Here is a 22,157-nt window from a genome sequence, read left to right on the forward strand (position 1 = left end):
CACAGTGTCTCCTCCCAGAGTGCAAAGAACCTTGGCGTGACCTTGGACAACACCCTGTCGTTCTCTGCAAACATCAAAATAGTTACTCGCTCCTGCAGGTTCATGTTCTAAAACATTGGTAGAGTACAACTCTACCACACATAGGAAGTGGTGCAGGTCCTAATCCAGGCACTTGTCATCTCATGTCTGGACTACTGAAACTAGTGATTCATATGTTGATGATGTAAAGAATATTTGCTGTTCTGTGGTGTGTAATGATGATCATGTGACTAAACTAAAGAAAAATAAACTACACTATGAAACAAAGATAAATTATATGAAGAATGATAGTGAAAAGCTTTGGGGCACCTTAAATGATATTTATGGCAAAAAAAAACTACTCGGCTCCTTCATTCATGTAATCAGATGGCTCATTCATCACAAAGCCCACTGATATTTGTATTTTGTATTTGTATTTACAATGAATCCCCATATTTCATGGTGTCCAAAAAAATTAACATTACAATACATTCACAATATATTCAAATGTCAGAATAATAGTAGAGAGAATGATTTATTTCAGCTTTTATTTCTTACATCACATTCCCGTGGATCAGAAGTTTACATTCACTCAAGTAGTATTTGGTAGCATTGCATTTAAATTGTTTAACTTGGGTCAAACGTTTTAGGTAGCCTTCCACAAGCTTGTGATGGTGTTCTTCGGCTTGCAAGCCTCCCCCTTTTTCCTCCAATCATAATGATGGTCATTATGGCCAACAGTTCTATTCTTGTTTCATCAGACCAGAAGACATTTCTCCAAAAAGTATGATGTTTTTTTATGGCGGTTTTGGAGCAGTGGCTTCTTCCTTGCTGAGCGGCCTTTCAGGTTATGTCGATATAGGACTCATTTTACTGTGGATATAGATACTTTTGTACCTGTTTCCTCCAGCATCTTCACAAGGTCGCTGTTGTTCTGGGATTGATTTGCACTTTTCGCACCATGTTCATCTCTAGGAGATGTTCTACGTTCTACGTTCATCTCTAGGAGACAGATATACTTCAACTGTATATAATTTTTTTTTTCAAACCAATCGTCGCTGGACAAGACAGGACTGGCAAAAAGTGCTCTTCACTGACGAGTCGCGGTTTTGTCCCACCAGGGTTGATTGTCAGATTCACGTTAATCATTGAAGGAATGAGTGTTACACCGAGGCCTTTACTCTGGAGCGGGATCGATTTGGAGGTGTAGGGTCCATCATGGTCTGGGGTGGTGTGTCACAGCATCATCGGACTGACCGTGTCATTGCGTTACAAGGAAGACATCCTCCTCCCTCATGTGATACCTTTCCTGCAGGCTCATCCTGACATGACCCTTCAGTATGACAATGCCACCAGCCATAGTGCTCGTTCTATGCGTGATTTCCTGCAAGACAGGAATGTCAGTGTTCTGCCATGGCCAGCAAAGAGCCCGGATCTCAATCCCATTGAGCACATCTGGCACCTGTTGGAATGGAGGGTGAGGGCTAGGGCAATTCCCCCCAGAAATGTAAGGGAACTTGCAGGTGCCTTGGTGGATGAGTGGGGTAAAATCTCACAGCAAGAACTGGCAAATCTGGTCCAGTCCATGAGGAGGAGATGCATGGCAGTACTTAATGCAGCTGGTGGCCACACCAGATACTGACTGTTACTTTTGATTTTGGCCACCCCTTTGTTCAGGGACACATAATTATATTTATGTTAGTCACATGTCTGTGGAACGTGTTCAGTTTATGTCTCAGTTGTTGAATCATATGTTCATACAAATACTTACATGTTAAGTTTCCTAAAAAACAAACGCAGTTGACAGTGAGAGGCTTTTCAAGAAAACTGCAGAAAAAAGATAATGTAAACCGCGAAGCACACGGGCATATCCCTCTCACACCCACGCAGCAGCCAAACTGAGCAGAGACCGCTGCTAAGCAGAGAGTGCACTCGGCCAAATCAATTCCAATAATTAACGAAATAATTATAAATTTACTCTGACACATCGCGACCCACCATTAACAGATTCGCGACCCACCATTAACAGGTTCGCGACCCATACTTTAAGAAAGGCTGCTTTATTGTAACCACAATGTCACACATAATTTGTATCTACCTTTCCAATTACTTTTCGAGTTTGGGAATTACAAATGTGCACTTTCTTTTTAAATACATTGTTTTAGTTCGAATGTGCAGACTTTTTTTCTTTAAATGATTGTTTTATGTAGGATGCTACATTTTTGACCAGTTGCAATTGTAAGTAGGCCTAATAAAAAAAATCCTACTTCTATTAGGCTGTTAAGCTTCATATCCTACCTCAGCCAGTTAAGTTATTTTATATAGTCTGGGCTCAGAAGAAATAGACTCCAATTAAGCCCTCTTGTTGTTTGTAAAGTCAAATTCACAATTCAAAAGGCACTCGCACATCTGAACTATCTTTTTTGCTGGTGCATGGCAACAGCCAGATAAGACGAGGAAAAAGAACAAGGAACCTGCACACTGCTCTTGATCGTATCACTGATCTATAATAAGCTCTACGTATCGGCCTCACGACCTTCGTCAGAACTTTTGTGAGTTTTTTAAATTAGCACCATTACAGTATGTAAACCTAGCCACCCCCACATCTGTTCCACTCATCAAATGAGGTTGGAGGCGAAGGAAAAACAAATAAGTGCTACCAAATATAACAATATGCATTTCATAAATATTCAAATAAAGTGGGTACATAAAACATACTAAACACATCTGTAACACCACAATGAGGACATCGACCTACCAAGCAAGTTTTCATAAATGAAACGTCAGAGTAATCTGAAATAGGGGCATAATTCATGTTCAAATTTACAACATAACATACATAGGCATTTCATCATTAAGACCTTTAGGAAATAATGTCTGGAGGGTGAAAATCCCAAAACATTCTCTTTTACTCAGATAATTATTTTATATATTAATTACTTCTGTCTGATATCTTAACTTTCTCTATGCCACAAAATCTAAAAGGCAGAAATGTCATGTTTTAGGTCATTAAAATGTACTGTGACTGGATAATCGCTGTCGTTTCTCCTAATTGAACTTTGATGTTCACTGATTGTCTGTTTGAGAGAACAAGAGGTTTTACCTACATAGCACAGCCCACATGGACGTTTAATAACGTAGGTAACGTGGGTGGTGGAGCACGTAATAATGTCATTTATTTGGAACCGTTTTCCTGTATGTGGGTGGCAGAAATATTCACACTTCATCATATTGTTGCACTGTGCGAAACCTCTGCATTCATAGCTAGCATTTGGAAGAAGAAGAAGGTGTAAAAGAGCCTGGCTGATTTTCTTTTGTGGCTGGCAGTCGGCATGGACCAATTTATCGCGTAAATTGCAACCTCTCCTATTTACAATCAGTGGTGGATTCCTAAATTCAGCAGGCAAAGCTGGGTCTGATGATAAAACAGGCCAGTGTTACTTGACCGCATCTCCCACTTTTCTGGACTTCAAAGTATATGTAGTTGTGAACATTCCAGAGTGTTCTTTAGCTTCAGCGGGTCTTTTTTTCTAGCAGTTCATCTCGTGTTTTCCCCACTGCCAAATTAAGAGCTTCATCCACACATTGTGGAGAATAGCCTCTTCTTAGAAACCTATTGCGCATCTCCACTGCTTTTTCTAGATAGTCCTGAAAATGATTTGTTGCAAGTTGGGGAGGGGGGGTTCACACCTTGCTCGGCTATTAGACAATTCTTTAGTAAAGGTTGAATAGTCTATTGTTCAGCTAATAGCCCATCCTGCTACGCTTGTGAAAAACTAATAATAATACTTTCACATGTTAAAGATTCCAATTGATAAAGTGTTTTTAGCCACAATCTGCCCCAACCCCGATGAATCAATTTGGGCACAGTCGATAGCCCGCTGGACTTACCTTTATGGCAAAAAAATATGCACAATCGTTTGTCTCTACAGTAACTAATATATTCCTCTCAATTGTACATTTTTAGATTGAATCGTTATGACGTTATAACTACTTACATTTGCAACCTCAAAATGTTTTGTCAGACATATTTGCTGAAGTCACCAGGGACGTATGGCCCGCGTCAAATTCGTCATTGGAACCACTTGATATGACTGGTCATATAAAAACCATGGGACCCAAATGCATAATGAGTGCTCTAACTCCCCCTTGTGGTGGTCTGGAGCAATGAAGCCGTGACGCTGGGTACCTCTAAGTTCCGCGGTGTAAGCTACCAACTTTTAAAGGAGGAACCACTGTATGAAGAATAAATGCATGACCTTATTGTTGAGGAGCTCTTCACAGCAGATTTATACAGAGTGAGAATTAAAGACTCAGAGATCCCTCACAAATGACACATTAAGGCTCTCTCTAAGGCATGTTCTTCTATCCCACGGACTGGGAAAAATAACCAATATTCTCTCCTGGGATGAATAGAAGATATAGATCCTTCACATACTAACCATACAGAGACAAAAAGAAGAGGGGACTGACAGAGAAAATAAAACAAGTGGATAGAAAGGGAAAAGTGGGACAAATAGAGAACGAGATAAATAATAAGGAGAAGGAAACGTTAGGGTGAAGAAGGGAGAAGGACAGAGAGTGAGAAAGAGATGTTGGGAATGATAGGGGAAACTAGAATAGGCAGTAGTCAAATAGAGAGGAATAGAAGGTTAGATGAGGGATGGAGAAAGACAGGAGGACAAAGATGAGGGAAATAGGTGGACAGATAAAGAGACAGAGTGAATGTCCACATTGAGTTTAGATTAGTTTTCACTCCATGTCCAGGAACTATTTGCACATAAATTACACATTTTCTAATTTTGTGTGTGCCAGAAGGATAACAGTCTGTTTGGCCATGTGCATGTGTGTTCGCTTCTGCAAGCAAATCAATAATAACATGCTGAATGGTGTGTATTAGTCTCTATTACATGTCCTTTTAACCACAAGCTCTATCTTTGCAAACAGCTAATTGTATTTGTTTATTTTATTTATCTATTTCTGAAATTACATAATTATTTTAACAGAGCAGAGATATTATGTGCAGTGGATTTGGAAAGTATTCAGACCCGTTGAATCTTTTCCACATGTTGTTACGTTACAGCCTTATTCTAAAAATGTTTATTTTTATTTTTGAATCTTCAACAATCTACACACAATACCCCATAATGACAAAGCAAAAACAGGTTTTTACATTTAAAAAAAATCTAATAAAAAGACGGAAATAATACATAAGTACATAAATATTCAGACCCTTTACTCAGTACTTTGTTGAAGCACCTTTGGCAGTAATTACAGCCTTGAGTCTTCTTGGGTATGACGCTACAAGTTTGGCACACCTGTATTTGGGGAGTTATTCCCATTCTTCTCTGCAGATCCTCTCAAGCTGGCAGGTTGGATGGGGAGCGTCACTGCACAGCTATTTTCAGGTCTCTCCAGAGATGTTTGATTGGGTTCAAGTCCAGGCTCTGGCTGGGCCACTCAAGGACATTCAGAGACTTGTGCCAAATTGATTTCTGCTTTGTATTGGCTGTGTGCTTAGAGTCGTTGTCCTGTTGGAAGGTGAACCTTCGTCCCAGTCTGAGGTCCTGAGCACACTGGAGCAGGTTTTCATCAAGGATCTGTCTGTACCCCGTTCATCTTTCCCTCGATCCCGACCAGTCTCCCAGTCCCTGCCACTGAAAAGCATCCCCACAGCATGATGCTGCCACCATCATGCTTCACTGTAGGGATGGTTCCAGGTTTCCTCCAAGGGGATGCTTGGCATTCAGACCAAAGAGCTCAATCTTGGTTTCACCAGACCAAAGAATTGTGTTTCTCATGATCTGAGAGTCCTTTGGGTGACTTTTGGCATACTCCAAGTCGGCTGTCGTGCCTTTTAAAGAGGAGTGGCTTCCGTCTGGCCACTTTACCATAAAGGCCTGATTGGTGGAGTGCTACAGAGATGGTTTTCCTTCTGGAAGGTTCTCCCATCTCCATAGAGGAACTCTGGAGCTCTGTCAGTGACCATCGGGTTCTTGGTGGTTCCAAACTTCTTCCATTTAAGAATGATAGAGGCCACCGTGTTCTTGGGGATCTTCAATGCTTCAGCCATTTTTAGGTGCCCCTCCCCAGATCTGTGTCGCGACACAATCCTGTCTCGGAAATCTACAGACAGTTCCTTCTACTCCATGGCTTGGTTTATGCTCTGACATGCAATAATGTCAACTGTGGGACCTTTTTTAGACAGGTGTGTGACTTTCCGAATCATATCCAATCAATTGAATTTACCACTGGTGGACTCCAGTCAAGTTGTAAAACATCTCAAGGATGATCAATGGAAACAGGATGCACCTGAGCAACAAAAGGTCTGAATACATATGTAAATAAGTTATTTCTGTTTTTTATTTTTAATACATTTGCAAAAATTCACAAAACAGTTTTTTCGCATTGTCATTATGGGGTACTGTGTGTATATTGATAAAAATACATAAAAAATTATACATTTTAGAATACGGCTGTAACGTAACAAAATGTGGAAAAAGTTAAGGGGTCTGAATACTTTCTGAATGCACTGTATATGTAGCTACTTCACTTCCCCATTCTCAGATATAAAGTAGAAATCAAATGAGAAAAAAAGTGAAAGAGGAGAAAAATAGGATTTTTTCACTGCTCTTTTTTCAGAACAATCTATTTTTCATACTTCCTGATTACATCAGAAATCCCATCAACTCTGGGAGAGGACACACATAAAAACACACTAAATACTTTTGACGGGATTCCCCAGCCTGCTAACCCTGTGGGCTTACAGAATAATATCCCGTGCTAATCCTCATTCAGAAAGAACATGGGAGAGAATGCAAGAAGGGGGAATCATGTAAATGTCATCTCAATTAAAGGCCCCCCACCTGGACCCCCTTGGGGCCACCATTACACCTCCACTGAGCTTCCTGGACTAATTAGAATCAGTGTGGAAGGTGATGGTCTTAGCAAGGGCCTAATGAGACACACATACAAACACAAACAGACATTCACATACAGTATTTTACAGCCCATTTACAATATTTAATTGAGAAGGGTTAAAGTGTGTGACATTTCACTTCTGAAACTTTCTCAATAGAAATGGACAAATCTACCAGTGTTCAACAGCGGGTTGAATCAAACCTTATTTACCTACCATCACTTCGCATTCAAAACAGTATGGAAGTGAAAACATGTCACATTTCTGTCAAGACCTCCAAACATCTCTACTTCTACTTCACTGGCTGCAGAGTCCCAAAAACAAATAACTACTACCGGAGATTTCCATTATTTTAGTTGCCTAGCAACCATCAGGTGCGTGTCACCGTTTTGTGCATTTCCTGACAGCTGGAGGTTTCCTTCGATGTTGCTCTGAGTGCAGGAGCATTTTTGACTTGTGCTGCTTTCAATATGACAAACTAATGAATCAATTGAAGTAAATTAGAATGCAATTGGACATTTGTTAATTCATTCATCCATTTAATATATACTGAACAAAAATATAAACGCAACATAAAGTGTTGGCCCCATGTTTCATGAGCTGAAATAAAAGATCCCAGAAAATGTCCATATGCACAAAAAGCTTCTTTCTCTCAAATTTTACACACACATTTGTATATATCCCTGTTAGTCAGAATTTCTCCTTTGCCAAGATAATCCATCCACCTGACAGGTGTGGCATATCAAGAAGCTGATTAAACAGCATGATTATGAACACAGGTGCACCTTGTGCTGGGGACAATAACAGGCCACAATAACAGGCCACTGTCCACAAATGTGCAGTTTTGTCACAAAATACAATGTCACAGATGTTTTGAAGGAGCATGCAGTTGGCAGCTCCGACTGCAGGAATGCCCACCAGAGCTGTTGCCAGAGAATGTAATGTTAATATCTCTACCATAAGCTGCCTCCAAAGTCATTTTAGAGAATTTTGCAGTACATCCAACCGGCCTCACAACCGTAGACCATGTATAACTATGCCAGCTCAGGACCTCCACATCCGGTTTCTTTACCTGCGGGATCATCTGAGACCAGCCACCTGGACAGCTGATGAAACTATTGTGCAACCAAAGAATTTCTGCACAAACTGTCAGAAACCATTTCAAGGAAGCATGTTCCAGTTCCCGCCAATATCCAGCAACTTTGCACAGCCATTGAAGAGGATTGGGACAACATTCCACAGGCCACAGTCACCTGCCTGATCAACTCTATGTGAAGTTGATGTGTCGCACTGCATGAGGCAAATGGTGGTCACACCAGACACTTACTGGTTTTCTGATTTTCTGTGACCAACAGATGCATACACTATCTGCATTCCCAGTTGTGACATCTATAAACTAGGGCCTAATGAATTAATTTAAATGCAGTTATTTCCTTATATAAACTGTAACTCAGTCAAATCTTTGAAATTGTTGCATGTTGCATTTATATTTTTGTTCAGTATACATAAATAACTCCATTGCTTTGGTAGCGTGTCATTTAATATGTTTTTGGTTGGTGAAACATGAGTCCTTCATTACCATTTACACTCACTAGAACGATTTAAACCAGTTTTGATTTCCTTTTGATTGCCTCTTTTTATTAATTGCTTTTTTTGGCACTGTGTCATAAGACATATCATTGATCCCATTTCTGAGCTCCACTCGAGGGGAAAGACAAGCCAGATGGTGTTTCTTCACTGCCTTGACTCATTGGCCAGTGAGCACATAGCCCAACTCTCTAAAGCCTTGTTCACATTGGCAGTTTGAAGTGACTCAAAAAAATTTATAAATGCATATTTGAGTCTAATCTTCTTTTTCCTGCAGTCTGGACCGCTTAAAGGGAATCGGATATTTCAATCCACATTTCAAACCAACTTCGTAGGTGGTTTGAAGTCAGATACAAATCTGATTCCTGACCATTTAACTGACGGTTATGGGTGAAGACCGTCACGAACAGCTGACTGAATGACCACAATGCAGCAGCAGCACACATATAATGAATAGAACATGCTTGGAACCTCTAACTCTGGCAATTTGACTGGTAAACTCATGGGTACACTGGCAATGGCAGCCTAATATTATGATGCAATAATTCCATGGTAATGTAGAATGTTCATTCAAATTATATAAACTGATGTGGCTCACACAATGGAAAATATGTTTTGTATTGTTAGTTGAGCTGAATCAACAAATCGCAGCACATAATCTATTTTACTTCCTGCTTTGCTCTTATGGGTACACTCGCAATGGCCGCCAGTCCACCCATGATAACACCATTGACTTTCATGGGGATGCCCGTTCTATTCATTATATTTCTATGGTAGCACATGCAATCAGGAGTGGGGGAAAGGAGAAAATTTGTGTCCATTTTTTGGGGGGTGCTATTCAAACAGTTATTACAGTGACCGCAGTCCTTTGGCTGGCCAATTACCATCATCCTAAATTCCATGACCGTCACAGCCCTAATTCTAACAGATTAAAATGCACATTAGCATAATGTCAAACATCGACAAAATCTATATCGTCAATTATCATAAACAAACAAAAATATATCTACGCAATTACATACATTTCTAACAGCAAATGTCAAACAGAGTACACAAACAAGTATTTGTCTCTCCGCATTTCAAGTCGATTGCAATGATTCTAAGAGATCCAGTAGCTTACAAGATGACGATGGAAGGGGATGGCGGGGAAATTTAGCGGATTAGCCCATCACATGAATAAAATATCCACAATGAATGAAAAGTGAATGAAAAGTAAACACCTGTATACTTTTATATTAGATTAATATGCATACAAAGACTAGAAAATTAACAGTTATTCAGAGCACATCTGAATGGGGGTATAGCTGGACAATGTCAACTAGAGTATCATAGGAAAACAAGTCAAGGTATTTCACAACATTAACGATAAAATCAAGCGTCACGCAAAGTTGGCCATTGTTAGTTTTGGAAACATACCAGGAAATGGATACAAAAAATGTAAATGCTCTGTTAGTCTAACAACGTCTTTCGAGGGAATTTGCATAATGACGGATTCTATACATTGTAGTGACATCTAAAACCGGCCTTCAATCCAACAAACTGAGCTCTAATAGGAGCAAATACATCACAATACAACATTTCTCAAGTGTGGTCGAAAAAAATAATTGGGGAGTGTGTCCAATTGAGTGTGTCCAATTTTTGTCAACAAAGCACTAAATCACAGAGGATTTTAACTTTAAATCCCCTGAATCCAATTGTGTGGATTAACTAGACTCTTAGAGAAGTTCTGAGAAGAGAACAAGGGAAAGTCTGGACAAACTTGGGATCAAAAGATGGGGTTTCAGCTTAGGGTTGGATGTATTCAGATTTTAATATTGTCATACTTCTTTCACCCCAGGATTTACGGTATTACTGGTTTAGTACAAAAGGGAGCACCAAAAAATGCAAAAAAGCCGAGGAACTCCACTGAGGAACTCTGGGGCTCTATCAGAGTGACCATGGATTCAAGGTCAACTCCCTGACCAAGGTCCTTCTCACCCAATTGCTCAGTTTGCTCGGGCGACCAGCTCTAGGAAATGTCTTAGTGGTTCCTGGAGCGGACCGGTCACCCCTGCTGATGCGCAGGAACCTGTTGCCGACTGGAGCGTGGGAACCTGACAGACCGGCTGAGGCAGGGGAGCCTGGCGATTTGTCTGAGGCGTGAGAGCCTGTAGCGGCTCCTGGACCCGACGTCATTCCCACCGAAAAATAAATAAATAAATAGAAACACTCCCTGACGCTTCCCTTAGGTGAGTGAGGCGTTACTCTGTAATGATGTGCGCTGAGAGTCGGGAAGCAAGTTCAGGGAGTGAGTGTTTTAATAAATAAACACAACATAATACAAAATAAGAAACACGAACAACGCACAGACATGACACTGGAACAGAAACAATAACGCCTGGGGAAGGAACCAAAGGGAGTGACATATAGCGTCCAGGTGAAACTGATGACGCGCAGGTGCGCGTAACGATTGTGACAGGTGTGCGCCATAACGAGCAGCCTGGTGACCTAGAGGCCGGAGAGGGAGCACACTTGACAAACACTGTTGACTTTAAATATAAAATGTGACCAATGTCAATATACAGCTGGTATTAACCTGCTCCCACTTTCTCAAGTTCTGCTATTTACAAACAAACACATGACTGGCTCAACTGTTCTGGGGAACTATGTAAGCTTCATAATGTAAAATAATGTGACAGGTGAAATAAGAACGCATTCTGCTTTCATCTCCTAACACATTGCACAAGTTGACTGCAGCTATTAAACAATTGCTGCAAATATTAAAATGTATTGAAAAACTTCAACGATATTGACAGTATTCAAAAACCATTCTGTGGCTATTTCCAAATACCCCGGGTATACGGTATATGAGGTATACCCCCCTAGCCTAGTTCAGCTGAGGCCCTCAACAAAGCTGCCTCTACTTAGCAGGGAATCCAGTACAAGACAGGCACCCAACTGAAAATAATTAATATCATTACTACAGCTTTATAACAAAATGGGAGTTTAGTGAATTAAACACTTGATAGTAATTGGATCTGAATAACCCCATTATTATCCCCATTATCGACCTGCAAGAGTGTTCAGATTTTAAACACCCAATCAGGACCCCTGATAAACATGGGCGTCAGTCTCATTCCTTAACTGTAATCAGTGTTCAAGAGCAGCTCCATGTCGACTACACTAGAACAGAGTATTAAGTAAAATCCGTTAATTTAGGTCATTACTTATCAAATTGAGAAGTTCTGCAACAATTGAATTTAAAAAAGGTACATTTAACAGTAAATGTAATAGTGGATAGCTTTCCCCTGAAGGAGAGCTATCCACTGAAGAAGAGCGGCCACCATGGGGCTAACAGCTCATCACAAACAGCAATGAAATTGAGTCACACCAATGACATCAGAAACAATGGCCAGAAGATGCTGGCACTGTGGTGCTGGGTGACTGTCACAGGCTTTGGGAGGACACAGCCAGCAGTCCTGTCGACAGTCCCGTTTTAAAGGTCACAGACTCTGAACTTTTTCCAACTTAAATCAAGGCTCTTGACCTCAGGGTTAAACTACTAACATTTACCACTAAAGCAGATTGTGTGTAGGAAGAGACCTAGAGGGGAAGTAAGGACAGAAGGTGTGCTGTGGGATTATTTAAGATAGTCTTCAAAGAGGTAGGGTTTCAGATGTTTTTGGAAGAAGGGCAACAGGGCGTTATCCAGGGTCACACAAAGGTTCTTTGCACTCTGGGAAAGGGACACCATGGAGTTGTCAACCGTGATGGAGAGGTCTTGGAGCAGGCAGGCCTTTCCGGGAGGAAGTGCAGCTCCATTCTTGCCGATGTTGAGCTTGAGGTGGTGGGCCGACATCCAAACTGAGATATCTGCCAGGCACACAGTGATGTGTGTCACCACCTGGGTGTCAGAAGGGGGGAAGGAGAAAAGTAGTTGAGTGACATAGGCATAGCAATGATAAGAAACACCATGTGAGGATATGACGGAGCTGAGTGACTTGGTGTATAGAGAAAACAGGAGAGGTCCTAAAACCGAGCCCTGGGGAACACGAGTAGTGATATTACAAAGTGCAGACATAGATCCTCCCCAGGTCACCTGGTAGGAGCAGTCTGCCAGGTAAGATTACAATCCAAGAGTGTGCAGATCCTGAGACACAAAGCCCTGAGAGGATGGATAGGAGGATAAAACCAGAGAATCAGCTTTGGCAGTGCAGAGAGCCTCCGTGACACAGAGGAGGGTAGTCTCAGTTGAGTGACCCGTCTTGAAGCCTGACTGGTTAGGGTCAAGAAGATTGTTCTGAGAGAAATAGCGAGAGAGTTGGTCATAGACAGCACACTCAAGAGTTTTGGAAACAAAACAAAGAAGTGACATCAGCAGGGTCGAGTGTTGGTTTCTTGAGGAGGGGAGTGTCTCTGGGCATTTTGAAGTCAGAGGGGTCAGGGTTGAATTGATGAGGAAAGTGAGGAATCGAAGAAGGTCTACAGATATGTTCTGGAGAGGGGATGCGGGTCATTCGGGCAGGTTGTTGAGCGGTCGGACCTCAATAGTCGCAGGATTTCATCTGGAGAGAGAGGGGAGAAAGAGGTGAAGGCGCAAGGGTAGTTCTGTGTGAGTGGGACCAGTGGACTTAATAGGCTGAGTGAATGAGGAGTGGATGACATCAACCTTATTTTCAAAGTGGTTGACAAAGTTGTCCACAGAGAGGGAGGAAGGAGGTGGAGAATAAAGGAGGGAGAGTTTCCAAGGGTAGAGGCAGAAGCTTGAAATGTATAGTGATAGAAAGTGGCTTTAGCAGTGGATACAGAGGAAGAGAAGGTAGAGAGGAGGGAGTGCAAGGATACATTTCCACTCAGCTGCACGCAGCCTTGTTCTGTAAGCTCGCAATGAGTCACTCAGCCACAGAGCAGGAGGGGAGGGCCAAGCCGGCCAGAAGGAAAGGGGCCAGTGCTAGTCATAGGTAGCGGAAAGGGAGGAGAGTAGTGTCAAGGGGGCAGAATCAGGAGACATGAGGGAGAAGGATTTAGCAGAAGGGAGAGATGATAGCAAAGAAGAGGAGAGTAGTAGGAGAGAGAAAGCGAAGATTGCAAAGATGAATGACCATCTGTGTAGGGGCTGAGTGGGAAGGGTTGGAGAAGAGGGAGACAGGAAAATAAACAAAGTAGTGATCAGAGACCTGGAGGGAGGTTGCAGTGAGATTAGTAGGTGAACAGCCTCTAGTAAAGATGAGGACAAGCATATTACCTGCATTTACAGTGGGAGGGGACTGAGAACGGGTGAGGTCAAAAGAAGCAAAGAGGGGAAAAAAAGAGGTAGAAAGAAATGAATCGAAGGCAGATGTTGGGAGGTTGAAGTCGCCCAGTTCGATGAGTGGTGAGCCATCATCACTACTGGATTAAAAATATATATAATCCCTAATACATACACCCTGAGAGGTGAGGTAGATCATAGCACAGAATCTAACAGATTGATCTATACACAGATCACCTTGAGGAAAACTAGCCTTGAGTGGATTCCACCTCTATTACACACACATACAGTCCAAAATAAAGGAAACAACAACACAAAGTTGTCTTAATAGGGTGTTGGGCAGCCAGAACAACTTCAATGCGCCTTGGCATTACATCTAGAAGTGTCTGGAACTCTATTGGAGGGATGTGACACCTTTCTTCCACGAGAAATTCCATAATTTGGTGGATTGTTGATGGTGGTAGAAAACAATCCAGAATCTCCCATGAGTGTTCAATTGGGTTGAGATCTGGTGACTGGGAGACACACACATACACACACACTGTAAACCCCCTATGCTCCTTTGAGGCCCCTCTTTCAAAGTCAATGAGATCTCTTCTTCTAGCCATGTTAGCCAAAATAATGGGCAACTGGGCATTTTTATACATGACCCAAAGTATGATGGGATGTTAATTGCTTAATTAACTCAAGAACCACACCTGTGTGGAAGCATCCTTCAATATAATTTGTATCCCATGTTTACTCAAGTGTTTCCTTTATTTTGCACAGCTATTTTCAGATCTCTCCAGAGATGTTCGATCGGGTTCAAGTCCGGGCTCTGCCTGGGCCACTCAAGGACATTCAGAGACTGGTCCCGAAGCCAGTCCTGCGTTGTCTTGACTGTGTGCTTGGGGTTGATGACCTGTTGGAAGGTGAACCTCTGCCCCTGTCTGAGGTCCTGAGCGCTCTGGAGCAGGTTTTGATCAAGAATCTCTCTGTACGTCGCTCCGTTCATCTTTCCCTCAATCCTAACTAGTTTCCCAGTCTCTGCCGCTGAAAACATCCCCACAGCATGATGCTGCCACCACCATGCCTCACCATAGGGATGGTATTGGCCAGGTGATGAGTGGTGCCTGGTTTCCTTCAAATGAGGAACTTGTCAATCAGGCCAAAAACTTCAATCTTGGTTTCATGGTCTGAGAGATTTTAGGTGCCCTTTGGCAACCTCCAAGCGGGCTGTCTTGTGCCTTTTACTGAGGAGTGGCTTCTGTCTGGCCACTGTACCATAAAGGCCTTATTGGTGGAGTGCTGCAGAGATGGTTGTCCTTCTGGAAGGTTCTCCCATCTTCACAGAGGAACTCTGGAGCTCTGTCAGAGTGACCATCGGGTTCTTGGTCAAATCCCTGACAAAGGCCCTTCTACCCCAATTGCTCAGTTTGGACGGGTGGCCAGCTCTAGGAAGAGTCTTGGTGGTTCCAAACGTCTTCCATTTAAGAATGATGGAGACCACTGTGTTCTTGGACCTTCAGTGCTGCAGACATTTTTTGGTACCCTTCCCCAGATCCGTACCTCGACACAATCCTGTCTCAGAGCTCTATGGACAATTCCTTCGACCTCGTGGCTTGGTTTATGCTCTGACATGCACTGTCAACTGTGTGACCTTATATAGACAGGTGTGTGCCTTTACAAATCATGTCCAATCAAATGAATTTACCACAGGTGGACTCCAATCAAGTTGTAGAAACATCTCAAGGATGATCAATGGAAAAAGCTCAATTTTGAGTCTCGTAGCAATTGGTCTGTATATTTATGTAAATAAGGCTTTTGCTCTCTTTAGATTTGGAAATAAATCTAAAAACCTATTTTTCGTTTTGTCATTACAGGGTATTGTGTGTAGATTGATGAGGAAAAGCATTTATTTAATCAATTTCAGAATAAAACTAATGTAACAAAATGTGGACAAAAAGTGAAGGGGTCTGAATATTTTCTGAATGCACTGTATAAACAGTACGATCTGAAAACCTCTGCACACCCAAAATGTCAATCAATCTGACTGAGGCTAACCTTCTCACAAACACAATCAACTTGAAATGCCACAGTTCTGATATCTACCTCTTGATGTGTTCGTACTTTAGGTCTAGAGGCAAAGAAAACAGAGCTGTTGCTCTAAACTCAAAGTAATATTTAATCTTAAAGGAGTTTATTTTAGCAGCCATCCTGTTGAAGAGCCATCAGTGTCAGTGACAATGAGAAAGATCAGTCAAGAGAGTGTACTTCCTTCAACACTATTTCGCTGCACAGTAGCCTACATGGATTAGCTGAGCTAGACGACCACAATGCAAATGTGTCCCTGACATTTTTCCATCATTCTCAATCTTGGTAATTTTTCATTGTACAGTTTGTGCAGCTATTTCAGTGATGTTGGGACTTTATGTGATTTATATTATCAATACAAATATATTCCGTCAGCATTGGCAGTGACAGGGATTCCTCCCATGCCCTGATCTAAAGAGTGCAAACGCCTGTTTGGGTTCATTTAATCAAGAACACTAAAACTTGGTATTCAATCATTCTCTCTTGCAGAATATATAGACTTCTGTTTTGTCTTTCTAGGAAAACACCCAGTTACCAATTTTTCATCCAATAAGGAATCCATAAACACTGCTACAGATTGCATAAATTAAATCAGTGGCCTGTATAAAATACAGTGCCTTGCGAAAGTATTTGGCCCCCTTGAACTTTGCGACCTTTTGCCACATTTCAGGCTTCAAACATAAAGATATAAAACTGTATTTTTTTGTGAAGAATCAACAACCAGTGGGACACAATCATGAAGTGGAACGACATTTATTGGATATTTCAAACTTTTTTAACAAATCAAAAACTGAAAAATTGGGCCCCTTTACTTTCAGTGCAGCAAACTCTCTCCAGAAGTTCAGTGAGGATCTCTGAATGATCCAATGTTGACCTAAATGACTAATGATGATAAATACAATCCACCTGTGTGTAATCAAGTCTCCGTATAAATGCACCTGCACTGTGATAGTCTCAGAGGTCCGTTAAAAGCGCAGAGAGCATCATGAAGAACAAGGAACACACCAGGCAGGTCCGAGATACTGTTGTGAAGAAGTTTAAAGCCAGATTTGGATACAAAAAGATTTCCCAAGCTTTAAACATCCCAAGGAGCACTGTGCAAGCGATAATATTGAAATGGAAGGAGTATCAGACCACTGCAAATCTACCAAGACCTGGCTGTCCCTCTAAACTTTCAGCTCATACAAGGAGAAGACTGATCAGAGATGCAGCCAAGAGGCCCATGATCACTCTGGATGAACTGCAGAGATCTACAGCTGACGTGGGAGACTTTGTCCATAGGACAACAATCAGTCGTATATTGCACAAATCTGGCCTTTATGGAAGAGTGGCAAGAAGAAAGCCATTTCTTAAAGATATCCATAAAAAGTGTCATTTAAAGTTTGCCACAAGCCACCTGGGAGACACACCAAACATGTGGAAGAAGGTGCTCTGGTCAGATGAAACCAAAATTGAACTTTTTGGCAACAATGCAAAACGTTATGTTTGGCGTAAAAGCAACACAGCTGAACACACCATCCCCACTGTCAAACATGGTGGTGGCAGCATCATGGTTTGGGCCTGCTTTTCTTCAGCAGGGACAGGGAAGATGGTTAAAATTGATGGGAAGATGGATGGAGCCAAATACAGGACCATTCTGGAAGAAAACCTGATGGAGTCTGCAAAAGACCTGAGACTGGGACGGAGATTTGTCTTCCAACAAGACAATGATCCAAAACATAAAGCAAAATCTACAATGGAATGGTTCAAAAATAAACATATCCAGGTGTTAGAATGGCCAAGTCAAAGTCCAGACCTGAATCCAATCGAGAATCTGTGGAAAGAACTGAAAACTGCTGTTCACAAATGCTCTCCATCCAACCTCACTGAGCTCGAGCTGTTTTGCAAGGAGGAATGGGAAAAAATGTCAGTCTCTCGATGTGCAAAACTGATAGAGACATACCCCAAGCGACTTACAGCTGTAATCGCAGCAAAAGGTGGCGCTACAAAGTATTAACTTAAGGGGGCTGAATAATTTTGCACGCCCAATTTTTCAGTTTTTGATTTGTTAAAAAAGTTTGAAATATCCAATAAATGTCGTTCCACTTCATGATTGTGTCCCACTTGTTGTTGATTCTTCACAAAAAAATACAGTTTTATATCTTTATGTTTGAAGCCTGAAATGTGGCAAAAGGTCGCAAAGTTCAAGGGGGCCGAATACTTTCGCAAGGCACTGTAAATGCTCCTCCAGTGGCATCAAACAATAACCGCTTCAATTAACTTGAAATGTCACTGTAACTATTACACACACATACACATTCATTTCTGAGAAGTATCCCCCCACAAAGAGGCAGAGAATATAACACCAAACAAAACGTATATGTTTTCCATTACTATGGGTCTGTGGAGGTTTATAGTGCAGTACATTGCCTTTGTCATTGTCAAGATCCCCTAAAGTCGCTTAAATGCTTTGCCACAATGACATTGTATAAAAAAGTCCTAGACAAATAAATCTTTCTGAGTTCTTCTTCCTTTCCAGAAAAGACCCAGGCTATTCTAGAATTCTGGAATGGAGCCATATAGACAACTTTTTGTGTCTGAAAAGATCAGAAAATATCTCATTTTAACTAAACGGCCCATTCCAAAATCCCTTGAGATCCAGTCTGGACAGACTGGTCAAACTCTACAGTGGCTTGCGAAAGTATTCACCCCCCTGTGCAATTTTCATATTTTGTTGCTTCACAACCTGGAATTAATATAGATTTTTTTTTTTTGGGGGGGGGGGGGGGGGGGGTTGTATCATTTGCTTTTCACAACATGCCTACCACTTTGAAGATGCAAAATATTTTTTTATTGTGAAAACAAACAAGAAATAAGACAAAAAAAAAATGAAAACTTGAGCGTGCATAACTATTCACACCCCCCCATTCTTCAAGGCAAAACTGCTCCAGCTCCTTCAAGTTGGATGGGTTCCACTGGTGTACAGCAATGTTTAAATCATACCACAGATTCTCAATTGAATTGAGGTGTGGGCTTTGACAAGGCCACTCCAAGACATTTAAATGTTTCCCCTTAAATCATTTGAGTGTTGCTTTAGCGGTATGCTTAGGGTGATTGTCCTGCTGGAAGGTGAACCTCCATCCCAGTCTCAAATCTCTGGAAGACTGAAACATGTTTCCCCTCAAAAATGTCCCTGTATTTAGCGCCATCCATCATTCCTTCAATTCTGACCAGTTTCCCAGTACCTGCCGATGAAAAACATCCCCATAGCATGATGCTGACACCATCAAATTTCAATTTAGGGTTGGTGTTCTTGGTGTGATGAGAGGTCTTGGGTTTACGCCAGACGGCATTTTCCTTGGTGGCCAAAAAGCTTGATTTTAGTCTCATCTTCCCAGAGTACCTTCTTCCATATGTTTGGGGAGTCTCCCACATGCCTTTTGAAGAACACCAAAAGTGTTTGCTTATTTATTTCTTTAAGCAATGTCTTTTTTTCTGGCCACTCTTCCTTAAAGCCAAGCTCTGCAGAGTGTATGGCTTAAAGTGGTCCTGTGGACAGATACTCCAATCTCCGCAGTGGAGCTTTGCAGCTCCTTCAGGGTTATCTTTGGTCTCTTTGTTGCCTCTCTGATTTATGCCCTCCTTGCCTGGTCTGTGAGTTTTGATGGGTGGTCCTCTCTTGGCAGGTTTGTTGTGGTGCCATATTCTTTCCATTTTTAATAATGGATTTAATGGTGCTCCGTGGGATGTTCAAAGTTTCTGATATTTTTTTATAACCCAACCCTAATCTGTACTTCTCCACAACTTTGTCCCTGGCCTGTTTAGAGAGCTCCTTGGACTTCATGGTGCCGCTTGCTTGGTGGTGCCGCTTGCTTAGTGGTGTTTCAGACTCTGGGGCCTTTCAGAACAGGTGTATATATACTGAGATCATGTGACACTTAGATTGCACACAGGTGGACTTTATTTAACTAATTATGTGACTTCTCAAGGAAATTGGTTGCACCAGATTTTATTTAGGGGCTTTATAGCAAAAGGGGTGAGTACATACACACGCACCACTTTTACATTGTTTATATTTTAGAATTTTTTGAAAATTATTATTTTCATTTCACTTCACCAATTAAAACTATTTTGTGTATGTCCATTACATTAAATTAAATAAATAAAAATCAATTTAAACTACAGGTTCCAATGCAACAAAATAGCGAAAACACCAAAGGGGATGAACACTTTTGCAAAGCACTGTAACTGTAATGGTTATTCCCACTTATGGTTATCCAATCCTGTTTCAAACAACAACAACAACAACAAGAACATTTTAGAGCCTCACACAACCTCACAAAACCCCAATGCCAGAAGTACAAATCTCAGTGTGTGATGCAGGGAGTGAGTAAAGATACTGTATGTACCTTCCATGACGTAGACCAATGAGCCCACATCACCCTCCTTGATGATGCAGCTGTCTTTGCCATACTCCACAGGGTACATGCAGTCCACGATCTCCTGGATCTGAGACAGCTCCAGGTTCTTCATGAAGTCATTGTCCAAGATGGCCTCCTTGATCAGGTCTTTGGACCTGGGGGGACAGAGGAGGAGGTAAATAAATGGGATTCATATGTCATTGTAAGGACATGTAAAACACTCATTGGCAATTAGTGTTTTCCTTGGCATTGTTTAGCTGGAGTGGATACCCCCTACCCATTTTTCTGTCTCTATTTTTACACCGTACTGTACCTAGAAAAGCATGTTGGAAACACTGATTGCATAATGCCCTACAAAAAGAGTGTACCTTGTTTAGACATTCAGCAGTTTGTCTAAGGTGGAGTATTGTGAGCCCGCTGAATTTAAAATTATTATTCAACTGAATATTCAGAAAATACCCCGTTAACAAAATGTGTTCTAAATTCTGTGGTTTCAAGATGACTCTTATTATTTAAATTTGTTTCAACAGTCGCAACAACCCAAAAAACAAAAGAAATCCATGCCAAATAGAAGTATCCTGTGTATCCTGTGTAAAGACAAATTTAGCTTAGACTTTTCTACAAGGGTAATCCACAAAGCTATTTTAAGAGATGTGAACTGACATTATTCTGTGCTATGAATATGCAGTGCAACCTGTTGCTAGGGGATGGTATAATGAACACTTCTAATTCAAAGTGTCGTAATCAAGAGGTCAGGTGTGAACATCTTAAGGATCAAACCCCTTTTTCAATTTTCACCTAAAAAAACATACCCAAATCTAACTTCTTGTAGCTCAGGACCTGAAGCAATGATATGCTTATTCTTGATACCATTTGAAAGGAAACACTTTGAAGTTTGTGGAAATTGAAATTAATGTAGGAGAATAAAACACATTAGATCTGGTAAAAGATAATACAAAGAAAAAAATGTTAATATTTTTTCATCTTTGAAATGCAAGACAAAGGTCAATATACAGTGGGGCAAAAAAGTATTTAGTCAGCCACCAATTGTGCAAGTTCTCCCACTTAAAAAGATGAGAGAGGCCTGTATGTTTTCTTCATAGGTACACTTCAACTATGACAGACAAAATGAGGGGAAAAAAATCAAGAAAATCACATTGTAGGATTTTTAATGAATATATTTGCAAATTATGGTGGAAAATAAGTATTTGGTCAATAACAAAAGTTTCTCAATACTTTGTTTAATACCCTTTGTTGGCAATGACAGAGTTCACACGTTTTCTGTAAGTCTTCACAAGGTTTTCACACACTGTCGCTGGTATTTTGGCCCATTCTTCCATGCAGATCTCCTCTAGAGCAGTGATGTTTTGGGGCTGTTGCTGGGCAACATGGACTTTCAACTCCCTCCAAAGATTTTCTATGGGGTTGAGATCTGGAGACTGGCTAGGCCACTCCAGGACCTTGAAATGCTTCTTACGATGCCACTCCTTCGTTGCCCAGGCGGTGTGTTTGGGATCATTGTCATGCTGAAAGACCCAGTCACATTTCATCTTCAATGCCCTTGCTGATGGAAGGAGGTTTTCACTCAAAATCTCATGATACATGGCCCCATTCATTCTTTCCTTGACACGGATCAGTCGTCCTGGTCCCTTTGCAGAAAAACAGCCCCAAAGCATGATGTTTCCACCCCCATGCTTCACAGTAGGTATGGTGTTCTTTGGAGGCAACTCAGCATTCTTTGTCCTCCAAACACGACGAGTTGAGTATTTACCAAAAAGTTATATTTTGGTTTCATTTGACCATATGACATTCTCCATATCTTCTTCTGGATCATCCAAATGCTCTCTAGCAAACTTCTGACGGGCCTGGACATGTACTGGCTTAAGCAGGGGCACACGTCTGGCACTGCAGGATTTGAGTCCCTGACGGC

At 41.4% G+C, this 22,157-nt stretch overlaps 1 protein-coding gene across 2 annotated transcripts in view; it reads right to left on the reverse strand.

Annotated features, from left to right (window-relative positions):
* LOC110502467 (cGMP-dependent protein kinase 1) overlaps positions 1 to 22,157 on the reverse strand; it is a 169,354-nt gene that overhangs the window by 110,219 nt on the left and 36,978 nt on the right. For both annotated transcript variants that reach the window (XM_021580501.2, XM_021580500.2), the window contains exon 2: positions 20,216 to 20,382. In XM_021580501.2, the coding sequence (XP_021436176.2) occupies positions 20,216 to 20,382 (167 nt within the window). The remainder of the gene's footprint in view (positions 1 to 20,215; positions 20,383 to 22,157) is intronic.

This window comes from Oncorhynchus mykiss, chromosome 23, assembly GCF_013265735.2.
Source record: "Oncorhynchus mykiss isolate Arlee chromosome 23, USDA_OmykA_1.1, whole genome shotgun sequence".
Taxonomy (NCBI): Eukaryota; Metazoa; Chordata; class Actinopteri; order Salmoniformes; family Salmonidae; genus Oncorhynchus; species Oncorhynchus mykiss.